This window comes from Engraulis encrasicolus, chromosome 8 (assembly GCF_034702125.1).
Source record: "Engraulis encrasicolus isolate BLACKSEA-1 chromosome 8, IST_EnEncr_1.0, whole genome shotgun sequence".
NCBI classification, from domain to species: Eukaryota; Metazoa; Chordata; class Actinopteri; order Clupeiformes; family Engraulidae; genus Engraulis; species Engraulis encrasicolus.
Window position 1 is genome coordinate 52216314 of NC_085864.1, and position 14624 is coordinate 52230937.

At 45.0% G+C, this 14624-nt stretch overlaps 1 protein-coding gene across 1 annotated transcript in view; it reads right to left on the reverse strand.

Moving 5' to 3' along the window:
• Positions 1–6696: 6696 nt before the first annotated feature.
• Positions 6697–14624, reverse strand: part of ptgir (prostaglandin I2 receptor) — a 115304-nt gene continuing 107376 nt past the window's right edge. The window contains exon 4 of the mRNA XM_063205869.1: positions 6697–9013. Within this exon, the coding sequence (XP_063061939.1) occupies positions 8705–9013 (309 nt within the window). The 3' untranslated portion in view covers positions 6697–8704. The remainder of the gene's footprint in view (positions 9014–14624) is intronic.

The following is a 14624-nucleotide window of genomic DNA, read 5'->3' on the forward strand; positions in this document are numbered from 1 at the left end:
CGGGAACCACTGGTGACGGTGGACGGAGGGGTGGTGGTGGCTTCAAAGTCGGCTTAACTGGAAAGCAGAGAACAGAATGAGTGACTGATTTTTAAACAAACGCGAATGCGATCCATTGGCTGAGAGGGAACGATGCATGAGTGATGCGTAACGGGGATTCCCAAATCTCGCGTTGTGATTGGTTGACGACCCTGGGCAATGATGACGCATGTATGATCTGTCAAAAGGGAGATTGGATGGTTAGCCTAGTAAGTTTGACAGCCGAGAAATTCGAGTCTCCCTGGTAGAATTTACGCAAGCTCCCATTACTAATTGGTTAGCTTTTCTCACCGCTTGCAGTATTGATTCTCAGAGTACTTGGCTAATTCAGTATGTTTGAACTTCATCCTGCTTTGACAATATTGAGACAGATTTATAAATATTATTCAGATTTTGAGAGATCATCCCGTCTCCTCTGTCTCAGATGTCACTAACCCAGTGCTGTCCAGCTGTGAACTGTGTTGACTTGATACAGGATCAGAAACAACATCCGGAAAATGGTAATTATAAAGACAACACACACACACACATGAAGCCCCCGCCCCAAACAAACACACACACACACACACACTTGAAGCCCCCACCCCAATCACACACACACACACACACACTTGAAGCCCCCACCCCAAAACAGACACACACACAAACACACACACACACACACACACACACACACACGCACCCACACCCACACCCACACAAACACACACACACACACACACACACACACACACACACACACACACACACACACACACACACACACACACACACACACACTTGAAGCCCCTCTCAACAGACATACACACACACACACACACACGGGCATGCACAATGTCACGTACGCATGCACACATTCACACACAGAGACACAGACATGTGTGTATGTATGATGGCACACACACACACAGGCACACAAACACATAATAGAAGAGAAGAAAACAAAGTTTGTGTGCCACACACACACACATTCTCTCTCTCTCACACACACACACACACAGACACCACACACATTCTCTCTCTCACACACACACACACACACACACAGACATCCACACACATTCTCTCTCTCACACACACACACACCACACACACACACACACACACACACACACACACACACACACACACACAAACACACACACAGAACACAAAACAAGTTCATCGCAAATGATCCTCTCTCTCAGTCTGGAAATAATTTTCCCCGACCCCTGTGCTCAGAACAATACTTTGGCTCCGTTATGTATTAGCCCAGACTGCATTTACACAGTATACTTCCCACACTTGCAAGTCCCCTTTTTGGATAATTACTTTGGATGAAAAACAATAATAATAATTTTACTTCTAATAACTGTAATGTGATGCAAAAATGTAATGTAATTCCAGTAACTTGGCTTGTGACTATCTCCAAAAGTGTGAAGGTCCAAACAGAAGGTTCCTAGTTGAAAGTGGTAGTCAGAATGATCCAAGGCACACTGATCTTAGTGAAACATTTTAATGGATAACGCCTATGCGTTTCGACTGCAATCAGTCTTCATCAGGGCAAACTGTAATGTAATGCGTTTCAAAACCTCAGAGCCCCACATACTGACGGCTACTTACACCAGTTGAAGCCTGTTGTACTTACACGTATGTTTGTAATACTTCAACTCATGTTCTGTTTGTGTGTCACTATCGTACTGTAAAAGTACTGCACCGCTATGTTGATATTAGGATAAATATTTACATAAGAGCCAATGGGAGGAAGATGATTAATACTTAGCAAACAAAGCGAACAAAGTTAGCAAAATGCACCAAAACTTAATGTGGTAATTATGTAGTGTTGCTCTCTCACACCACATGGAAAACAAAATCAAATGAGTGCTGTGGTTATAGTTTGCTTTAACTTAATTTTCAGATCATCCTTGCGTTCTACAAATCATCATTACACACTCTTGTTGGTCTTATATTTATGATAAAAAAAACTCTCTCAGAACATATATTGAGGGGCTGTTGGAACCCACTACTGCTAGGAGATAGAATGGTAAGGTCTGTAAGATGTAAGATGTATTCCATGAAGATTCAAGATATATTCCATGCAACTGTGTATTCCAAGTAACAGCATATCCTGTTAAATATATTCCATGTGTCATATTCCAAAGTGACGCTTTTGCACACCTCTAGGATATTATCCCAGTGGGGTTGTCATTCAAAAGTAAATAAATCCCGCAGACTCTCCATTCCACCAACATGCTTTAATACAATGTTTCGGTCATCCGACCTTCTTCAGGTTAAGTTTACTGAAGAAGGTTGGATGACCAAAAGATATTCAAATTTGGTGGTGGAATGGACAATGTGCAGGATTTCTTTACTCTTGGATGATATATTCCATGCAACAGCGTATTCCAGGGAACAGTATATCCTGTCAGATATATTCCATGTAACAGGGTATTCCTTGGAACAGCATAGCAGCCTATGGAATCCCACGGCTCGTGCCAAGACGTCATGTGACGTGCTGTGAGCGCCTGGTGAGAGGAGACGTTGACAAACGGCCGAACGGTAGCTAGCGGCACGACCGTGAGCGGGACTGGGAGCAGTTTATTTGGAAAAACCATCACAGGCAACATTAACCTTCGCCACTGCTGCTGAACACAGCTGTTTATTTATACAACATCTGCAACAGAGACACACACCATTAATCTGATGAGTCTTACAACACACACACACACATATGGTACGGTACAGTGTCACCATTAACATACACACACACACACACACACAGCGCACCAGGGAGAATTATACAAATACTCAGAGGGGAACAAAGCACAGACGCGGAGTGTGTGTGTGTGTGTGTGTGTGTGTGTGTGTGTGTGTGCATTCCATTTGTGTACTGCCATGTGCGAACAGCATATTTGGAGGAGAAGGTGCTGTGTATACCCATGAAAACTCTGTGGATGTTCTTTACCCATGAAAATACTGTGGACATACTTTGTATAGTGTGGTTTCAATTGTCTAGATCTAATTTTGTCTGGCCTTATATGTGCTAAATTTGTATACGCATATCGCCAGAGTTCTCAGCCTCCGCTTGCCCAGTAACTCACCATTAACCTCGTCGGCAGTTATCTCTTAGACTTGAATGTGCCTCGAACTATATATATGCTAACATAGCCATGAGAGCAGCAGGACAGTGTGTGTGTGTGTGTGTGTGTGTGTGTGTGTGTGTGTGTGTGTGTGTGTGTGTGTGTGTGTGTGTGTGTGTGTGTGTGTGTGTGTGTGTGTGTGTGTGTGTGTGTGTGTGTGTGTGTGTGCGTGTGTGAGAGAGAGAGAGCGAGCGAGCGAGCTTCATCGATGGTTTTATCATACATAATACACGTACAAGTTAGTGCAGATGTATCATGAAGCTCAACATAACCAACATGGCATCATGTCAGAACGTTACGATAACGCGCCGACTTGAACAGTCTATCGCGTTTGTGCATCACGCCTTTGCATGTTAAAGGGGTATGCCACTATTTTGGGGCTTAATACAGTTAAAATCGTTGGCCAGGGTTTATATAGGTGGTAAAGTGTCTTATTTTTCATGTTAAGCGTTGTCTTGCTTTAAGACAAGTTAAAAGAGGGAATATGTCGCTAAGCTAGTGAAAGTCAATGGATCCATGTAGCATTGTAGCATGCTACACGGATCCATTGACTTTCACTAGCTTAGCGATATATTCCCTCTTTTAACTTGTCTTAAAGCAAGACAATGGCTTACATGAAAATAAGACACTTTATCAACTTTATAAACCCTGGCCAAGGATTTTAACTGTATTAAGCCTCAAAATAGCGGCATACCCCTTTAACTCATGCTCCACAACACCCTTCTACGGGTATGTTTAGGCATGGTTTTGGCCCGGACACAATTTCGCCACAATTTCCCCTTTTTCCCTTGCAAGTTTTGCTGTTCGTGGCAAAAACAAAGCAGCAGAAACGCTGCTTCACTGACAGGTTAGGGTTAGGCATGGCTTTGGTCAAGGTACAGCATAGCATTTCCTTGTTTAGCAACAAAGGGTGCATCCCAATATGTGACCTTGCCTCCTCCACTTGTGCTTGTCTCCTCGTGCCGCCTCCTGGCCCCTACTCCGTGGAGAAAACGATAAAGTTTTCAAGCTGTCAGCCTCGCCACAACAACTTTTGAGGGACTGTTTTTCATTCACCATCCCAATTGCAAATGAGAAAAAGACTTTACAATTGAGCTTTTGCAAGATATTGAAATATAATGCTGTTGTCAATGATGTCATCATGACGAGAAGCAAGTGGAGGAGGCAAGAGGAGGAGGCAAGGTCACATATTAAAACGCACACAGAAATTCGCTGTAACAGCAGGAAAACTGTGCCAACCTCGTCACGTGACAAAAGTGGTTTCCCGTGGCGTTGGGGAGCACAACTTAACTTGCGAAGGCGTCACATCTCAAGGCGTGAAATAAATACGCCTTTGCATGATGACATTCTGACATAACGATGGCTCATGCAGTTGCTCTATACTATACTATACTATACTATACTATACTATACTATACTATGCTATGCTATGCTATGCTATGCTCCACAATGGCAAGGTTTATGTCACACTTAGAAGCAGCCACAGCATCGAAGCAACATCACTATAACATACATCACATCGTCAAAGTAAACATCCATTTTCTTTAAATGAAATGAAAAATAAAAACTGATTGCACTTATTTGTTGTACCTAATTTTTTACAATTCAACAATGTCATGTTTACAAACATTGAAATGTGGCAACAATGTCACATCCATCCATCCATCTCGTCACAGTGTGCTTTGCAGCGCGACTCAATGCCTTTACTGTCATACAGTGCAACAAGGAAACACCATTACACAATCAATACATGGTCAAATGTCATCACAAATATAGTGGTACCGTACAAATTGACTTGCATGCAATGCTTGCCTTTGTTTGGTTTAAGTATCATTAGTAGACTCACACAGTTTTGAACATATCATCACCTCATTTTTACTTAGGTGCTGTTTCCACGTAGCTGGATATTTTTGAAGTCGCATAGGTTTTGGCCTTTCGTTTACACATAAACAGAGTTTAAAATTCACATATCAAAAATTTAAACATATCCCATTTAGGAGGCTAAAACGCACTTATTAAAAATGTTTTTTTTAAGTTCATCCAAATGTTGCATTTACACTCAAACAGGAGAAAAAATACCCATATTCAAAATGATCTGGCTACGTGGAAACAGCACCTTATTATTCATTACTTAATTGGGACCTTGCACCTGTTCATCGTTACCTTCGTGCAGTGTTGCCAGATGTGCGATAATTACCGTACTTGTACCATCATTTTGTCCATTTTGACCTCTGTACGATCAAAAAAAAACATGACAATGATAATTTCAGTTCATTTAGATGCCTTGAAAAACAACAATTTGTGTCTTGTACGATCATTTCCTCCCAGAAGCCCCCAAAAAACATAATTTTGAGGTTTTGTTACGATAATTCAGCATTTTCTATCTGGCAACGTTGCCTCCCTTCACATGAAATGGGCATAACCGTGAAATGAAGCCGGAGAGATACAGTATTTCATTAGACCTGTTTGTTCTGTAGAAGACTGTATGGACAACCTGTACTAGGCTGTGTGTGTGTGTGTGTGTGTGTGTGTGTGTGTGTGTGTGTGTGTGTGTGTGTGTGTGTGTGTGTGTGTGTGTGTGTGTGTGTGTGTGTGTGTGTAGTGAGGACTGAATGGGTCCTATGTGTGTGATCAATGACATGTCATCTTAAGTCGTTTGAATGTCTGAATCTTTGGTCAGTTTACAGTTCAACTCTGCACAGTAGCCTTCCAGCATGGTTTGAAAAACATGCTCTTGTTGTTGCTGTTGTTGCTGTTGGTTTTTGTTGTGGTGGTTTTGTTTTTTGTTTGTTTGTTTATTTTGTCAAAGGGGCTCAACTGTCCCGGGCCCAGGAAAAGCAAGGGGTACCAGAATTCGGTCCTCGTAACATTGTATGAATTGAGGGAGGGCCCCTTTCAGATGACTTTGGGCCCAGCCAAAGCTGTCAGTGGTCCTACCGCTCTTGTCGGTATCGAAGCAGGCTCAAGTCTCATTTCAGTCACATGTGTACCTGTATATCCTTGGTTTGGCATTATGGGTGGAAAAAGACTGATCAGGGAGGGGGGCACTGTGGCGCAGTGCGCTAAGCCCCCCACATTTGGGCTTACATTGCCCATGGGGACCCCGGTTCAAGTCAGGCTGGGGTCATTTCCCAGCCCTAACCCCATCTCTCTCTCACAACAGTTTTCTGTCTCCTCTCATAATGTCCTGTCATAATTAAGGCCAAAAAGACCCCCAAAAATGTACATTTTCAAAAAAGGGGAAAAAAAGTGATCAGTTGGGGTTCAGAGTCTGTGTGTGATCTTCAGCAGATTCTTCTCATCACATATCACTCTCAGAAATAAAGGTACAGAACTCGTCGCTGTGGCAGTACCCTAAAGTGGAGTACCATTGCGTCGCTTGGGTGGTACCTCAAAAAAGAGGTGACAGATGCACATTGGTCGACATTTCAAGAAACTAAACGCACTTCTTTTTTGGGGTACCAATCAAGCGACGCAATGGTGGTACTCCCCTTGAGGGTACTGCCACAGCAACGAGTTCTGTACCTTTATTTCTGAGAGTGTAGCAGAGCATCATCATCAGTGCATTCAATGAGCAGTCTATTACTATAGTGAATCTGCAGTTCTGCTCCAAACATTGGCAAAATTCTGCACGGTTGCCCTTCGATGCCAAAAGATTGTCCTTATATTATAATATGTCCTATCCTGTCTGCTGCCTTTGTTATAAGACTAACGTGCCTCTCATGTAACCTGGCTCTCACACGTTGGTTGTGCCAGCTCACGACGTTGGGCGAAAATGCACGAGGGTCTGCGTGAGAGCCAGGCTACACAGTAAAAAATGCAGTGTTAATTCAACACTTAGAGAGTGCTTTGGGACCAAATACACTCTAGAAGGTGTTAAATCGACTCTGTTAGTGTTGCATTAACACTCCAGTTTTTACTGTGTACCTTTCATGTGCTCTCGAAAGTAGATATTATCCAATCTCGGAAACTCATACATAAAAATGTTCAATGAGTTGTCCAGGGGAAAATACCACAAGAGTTCATGTGTTGTGTCCTTCCCATGTCGGCGTTTGGTATTTACCATAATTCCCAGAGCACAATTGAGGAACCCTGAGCATGGTACTGTCCCGCCGCACTGCTCCCTACGGCCGCCATTGAGGGCTGCCCCTTGCACGGGTGAGGCATACATGCAATTTCGTTGTGTGCAGTGAGCGGTTTTCATATTTGTGCTGTGGAGTGCTGTGTCACAATGACAATTTGAATTTGGAGTTTCCCCAATGAGCTTTCACTTTTTCGCTTCCACATGAATCAACCCCAAAATGCGCCCCGTGTCAGTGAGTGCATAGTCACGGCCAGGTGAGTCTAATATGGTCACCAAGGTGACGGGGGCCTGAGTGCATGGCATGTCCTCTGCTATTAGTCCTCCGGCAGCTTGGATAGTTATTCAAAATGGCCACCGCTAACATTTCTTCGGTGCTGCTGTCACTAATCCGTTACTGAAGCCAGGGGGGGAAGGGTTTTCATTGGCTGGAGTCAGCAAGCAGAAGAAGCCAAACCCCCCTGAGTGGAGAGAAATGTCATGTGAGCAGAAGTCATTTCAGTCAACTCAAAATTCTGATGTCTTTTTTCACCTGGCCTAAATAAATACACACCACCCTCCGTGTTCACAACCTGCTGGCCAAAATACACACCAACCTCCCCATCACCAATGTGTCCTTGACTCATTAATCCTAAGCTGTGGTGTGGGGTCACTGTGTCCTTGACCCTTCACCCCTATGGTGTCATGGGTGGGGTGGGGTGTCACTGGTTTGCAACTAGGAAGGCTTAAATACACACCACCCTCCGTGTCACCAATGAGGTTTAAATACACACCACCCTCCGTGTCACCAATGTGTCCTCTATGCCCTTGACCTTTGACTCGTGTGGGGTCACTGTTACCTTTACCTTTGGCCCCTATGGTGTCATGGGCGGTGGGAGTGTCACTGGTTTGCAACTTGCTTAAATACACACCACCCTCCGTGTCACCAATGCAGTGTCGTCTGTGTCCTTGACCCTTGAACCCAACGTTGTCGTATGGGGTCACTGTCACCTTGACATTTGACCCCTATGGTGTCATGGGGGATGGGGGAAGTACTGCCAGGTGTATGATAATTATCGTATTTGTAACGTAATTTTCATTCAATTCATTTACTTGCCCTTGAAACAAGCATTTGTTTCTTGTATGACAATTTCCTCCCAAAAAAGCCCCCCAAAAAACGATCATTTTTCGGTTTTGGTACGACAGTTCAGCATTTTCCATCTGACAACACTGGGTGGTTGCAGGGAGGCCGAAAAGGGGGACAAAGGGGTCAGTTGTCCCGGGCACGGGGAATGGGGGAGGGGGGCATAGTTGGGTCCTCAGTACATTGAATGTATTGTGTGTGGGACCCTTTCAAATGACTTTGTCCTGGGCCCATAGTTGGGTCCTCACTACATTGAATGTATTGTGTGGGTGGGGGGGCCCTTTCAGATGACTTTGTCCTGGGCCCAGCCAAAGGTGACATCAGCGCTGGCCCTGGTGAGCGTCACTGGTTTGCACATGATGGTGGTTTAGCGGGCGCCGGCGGCGACCGCGGGATGCCCCTGATCACGGCAGACGACGTGGACTTGACCTCGTTGACCTCGTTGAGGGACAGGGCCGTGTGGGCGGTGGCCTTGACGGCGTTGCCGGGGAAACGGCAGCGGAAGAGCTGCCGCAGGTGTCGGAACACGGACTTGCGGAACAGGATGAAGATCCAGGGGTCCACGATGGGGTTCAGCGCCTGGAAACGGAACGAGATCATGTGGATCGACTCGTCCGTCGTGTGGCGGAACGCGCTCACGTAGCCACATATCTGGAGGAGAGAGAGAGGGGGGGGGGATAAAGAGAGAAAGAGATGAAGCTATGTTAATATTAATTAAATAACAATATTAATATGAACGCGCTCACGTAGCCACATATCTGGAGGAGAGAGAGAGGGGGGGGGGATAAAGAGAGAAAGAGATGAAGCTATGTTAATATTAATTAAATAACAATATTAATTTTAATATAGACATATGAACGCACTCACAAAGCCACATATCTGGAGGAGAAAGAGAGAGAGAGAGAGAGACAGAGAGAGAGAGAGAGACAGAGAGAGAGAGACAGAGAGAGAGAGAGGGTGGGGGGAGAGAGAGAGAGAGAGAGATGAGGGGATTGGAGAGGAGAGGGAGAGAGAGATTAAGTTATGTCAATATTAATTAAATAACAATATTAATTTCAATAAAGACATGTGGATTGCATTGTCTTTAGTGTGCCGGAACACATAGCCACATATGTCGGACGGAGAAAGGGGGAGAGAGAGAGAGCAGAGAGAGAGAGAGAGAGTGGAGGAGGAGGAGGGAGGGTAAAGGGAGAGAGAGAGTTTAACCCCCTTAGCGCAGCATGTTTGTTATAATCTACTGTCACCAAAATTGTAATGTCTGTCTTGATCTGTTACTTATGGCTCTCTGTACTGTCATAGCAATGTTGTTATGATGTAGTTGAGCATTCTCAGCAAATACTGAATAGGCCCGCCGGTGACCCCATCTGCACTAAGAGGCTACGTTGTGAAATACACAGATGTGTATGTGTGTGTGTGTCCGTGCGTATGTGAGTGTGTGCATGTACAAATACAAGCAGACACTCAAAAGATGGTGCAGCAAGCATGAACATGTAGCAAAATGGGTCAAACTTGCGTGTGCGCACGCACGCACACACACATACACACACACATACACACACACACATACACACACACACACACAGACACACACACACACACACACACACACACACACACACACACACACACACACACACACACACACACACACACACACACACACACACACACACACACACACACACACACACACACACACACACACCAGTTGATGTGGTGGTGTGACGTATGAATGCCTTTATGGGGCTGTATGTGCAGAGAAGTCTATCACCTCACCTCTGTTTAACACATTAACACCTCTGCTCACACAATCCATCACACGCATCAGTAAAATAGATCATAAAAACATATTAAAACACACACACACAGATGCTGTGACGCATGTTCAACGAACATACGCAAATGCACAGACACTCAAACACACACACACACACACACACACACACACACACACACACACACACACACACACACACACACACACACACACACACACACACACACACAAACACACACATAAACACACACACACACGTATACAGAAAGATATGGTGATATGGAGGCGAGAAAATAGACGTGGAGGCTGACAGATGAGATAGCAGAGAGAGAGGAGAGGAGGCTATCAAAGCCGGCCAGCCACCAATAGCGCGTTCAGGCCGACTGAGAACCGTTCCCGCACCTAATCGCGAACCGGCCGTCGTGTTCATGCCACAGATATTTACGTTCGCGAACCGGACAGTTGGTTCGCAATGCAAAGCGCAAAATACTAGTTTTTTTTCCTCGAACCATGACGACAGCGTGCCCGTCAGCAGGTTCAGTCGGGTAACGCAGTCACGTGCAGGAAAAGTTCAGGGCCCGGTATGAACACGGGCGGTTCGCAGATAAGCACTTTAGTGCTGAACGTAACTGGTGCGGGCACCGGGCACCGGTCAGGGGGTCGTTTCTCGACAGTGCCTTTGCTAACGACTTTAGCCATTTTGTTCGTTCTTAAGACCAACGTTGTAACCAAGGTCTTGAGTTGTTCTTAAGTTGTTCTTAAGTTGGTCTTGCGTCTAAAGACCAACTGAAGACCAACTTAAGACCAACTCAAGAGCAACTTACGACCAACTCAAGACCGACTTAAAGGGACACTGTGCAGAAAATGGTCAAAAAAGGTACTGCAACTATGCTGCTCATTGAAACTGGGTTGGCTATCGCCAAATTTGATATTTACATGAAAGTTTACTAAGTAATAAACAAATATTTACTAGTATGGTCCAAGTAGAGTCATTTTTGCAGCTAAAAATGGCTATTTTTGGAAATTCAAAATGGTGGACCATGGAGAAGATCCCCCTTTTCATGTATGAAAAGTGCAATTTTTCCAGTCATAATGAATACTTAGAATTTGATGGTGGTGGTAAATATTCATGAAAAAGGTAACATTAGTGAATGGGCAGCATGAATTCTGGAAATAAACAACTAAAAATCTCACACAGTGTCCCTTTAAGACGGTTAGCAACGACAAGAATCGAGAAACGGAGTCCTGGTCGGCCTGAAAGCCCTACAAGGGGAACTTCCCTACTGCACTGCTGTACAGCACTACCGGCTGGACTACACTTCACCAGTGTTGCCAGATTAGGCGGTTACCCGCCCAATTGGGCTACTTGGGAAGAGCGTCTCCGGGTTAAAACAGGAAAAATTGACCATTTGGCAGTTTTTTTTAATCTGTTTTGAGCCCATAGAAGTCAATGTAATTTGTTGAATTGGGGCGGAATTTAGTGCATTTCATCAGACACATCTGGCAACACTGCACTTCACTCCCTACACATTTAAGGGCTGGACTGGGGGAGACATACTAAGGCCCGGGCACTTTTGGCTTAACCCATTGTGTCCTGGAGACACACATACGCTGTATTCAGGTTATTGAGATTTGAGCTGTTTTATTAAAAATATGGGTAAGTTAGAGTTGAATTAACACATTCTAAGGCAAAATGAGTGTCCTGGCTTTTAAATGCAACTTATTTCATGTTTGTATGTTTGTGAGGCTGAGATATTTAGGATTGAATAGGCAGAAGGCACCCTTTCCCAAAAAGGGCTTAGGACAAAATGGCTTAAAGGGGCCTCTCATAATTAGTGGCACAGAACTGACTCTCCCTCGCAGGCCCCTACTTTCAGAAATGTTATAATATATTGTATGTTGTAATATATACACTGTATATAGTAGGTATACATATTTGTTTTACATTTCTGAAAATAGGGGCCCACGAGGGTGCAGGGCCCACCGGGCATATTTTTTTTACTGCACAGAGCGTCTAAAGTGTTTCCTCTCATAGATAAGGCAAAGAACCATTCTTATCACAGCACATCACACGGCATCAGCTTTTTAGCACGTGCAGACAGAACTAACAGACACAGATACACACACACACACTCACACACAAACCTGTATGAGGTTTCGGGAGGGAAGTTTACAAATATTCTAATACGCCAAACTCTGTTAGGCCAGGTTCAAACTACACAACTCACGATTTTGTGTCTGATGTTGACGCCAGGTTGCGCCGCGCACATAAAGAGAATAGCAAATGTCAATCTTACTGTATCTCTGATTGTAAAGACAGAGACAATGCCCGATGTTCTATTTTGAGTCGTAATATCAAACAAACAATGATATCTGCGATTTGTGATCGGTGACTCTTTGAAACAGCAAAATTCTTTTCTTGGAAGTTTGGTCACGATGAGGATATCTTGCCCGACGACCGACGATGGTCCTGTGGGGAAACCTGTTCCACCGATTGTCATAAGGGGTTTTTTTCGGCTACGAATTGGGCCTACTGTCGTGTAGTTTGAGCTACAGCAGTGAAACAGTGTAGGTAGATCCACATAGCTCAAGACCCTCCTTGTCCCACCAATTCACACACACACACACACACACACACACACACACGCACGCACACACACACACACACACACACACACACACGCACGCACAAACACGCGCGCACACACACATACACACACACAAATACTAACGCACACGCACGCAGGCATGCATGTAAACACACACACTGCGCACACACACACTCTGCGCACACACACACACACACACGCACACACACACACACACACACACACACACACACACACACACACACACACACACACACACACACACACACACACACACACACACACACACACACACACACACACACACACACACACGCCAGGCACCACCAGCCATAGAGTTAATGAGTTCGCACATCTCCAGGCCGTCACAGAGCAATGTCCTGCTCTCCATCAGAGCAATGATGTTCCCCTGTCTCTGTACACACACACACACACACACACACACACATACACACACATACACATACACACATACACATACACACACACACACACACGCGTGCACACAAACACACGCACACACACACAGATACACACACACACACACACATACACACACACACACACACACACAAACACATAATACACACACACATACACACACACACACACACACACACAGCCTTATTCCCCTGCCCCTGTTCATTTCCGAGCCAAGACATTTTAAACAAGCACATTTGCGCAATTAAGGAAGTACAAACACACACAGACACAGACGCAGACGCAGACGCAGACATACACACACACACACGGTGGTTGTTGTGGAGCTGGCAGCGCTTGTTTCTGTGTTGCTATGGGGTGATGAAAGAGAGAAGTCAGAGATGTGCCACGCGTCACACTCACACACACACACACACACACACAAGTGCACACACACACACACACACACACACACACACACACACACACACAAGTGCACACACACACACACACAAGCACACACACACACACACACACACACACACACACACACACACACACACACACACACACACACACACACACACACACACACACACACACACACACACACACACACACACACACACAGGTGGCAGGGCCAATGAAAGGGAAAGAGAACTGTAATGTATTTCCCGACACCTAAACACAGCTGTGCCATTGCTCCTGTGTGTGTGTGTGTGTGTGTGTGTGTGTGTGTGTGTGCCATGGCTCTTACTGCTAAGCCCTAATGTGCTTTCCCAAATAAAGGGAAAGACAGGCGCTGTATCTAGTGAATTATGAGGTGATCTTTGCCACTCCATACTCCTAATGACAGAATGAGCTCACTATAATTTAGTGGTTCCCAAACTGGGGGTCACGACCCCTAGGGGGCTGTGGAGGTACTGACGGGAGTTCGCAGACAAAAGGGACATTGCATAACAACAGGATATCCACAGCTTTCAGCTTAACATAGTCCAGTATTAGGAGGGGCGAGCAGGGCATTTGCTCCTGGGCCCAGGGCCCTCCCGAATTGGTGGTGGGGGCCCTATTATGACCTTGGCAGACTGTATGGGGGGGCCCTATCAGTGTTTTACCCTGGGGCCCTGTGTACAATTGTTCCGCCTCTGACAGTATTGACATGTATGGTTAATATCTGTATTTGCTGTCCCGTTTATTTTTTATGAAAATCTGGTCTTTGCCACTTCATGCCCCCTCCCTACAGTCTACAATAATGAGTTTCCCTGACCAAGACAGAATGATCTGACTGTACTGTATTGCACTGGCCATCCCTACTACACACCCCACATCTTTTCCACAGAGATGGAGTAGAGTAGCCCTATAATTTATTAATATTTATTTATTCATTTATTAATCCCAAGCGGTATAGGCCTACTCAACTTCTAAGCATCTCACACTTTCCTGCCACACCCAATGC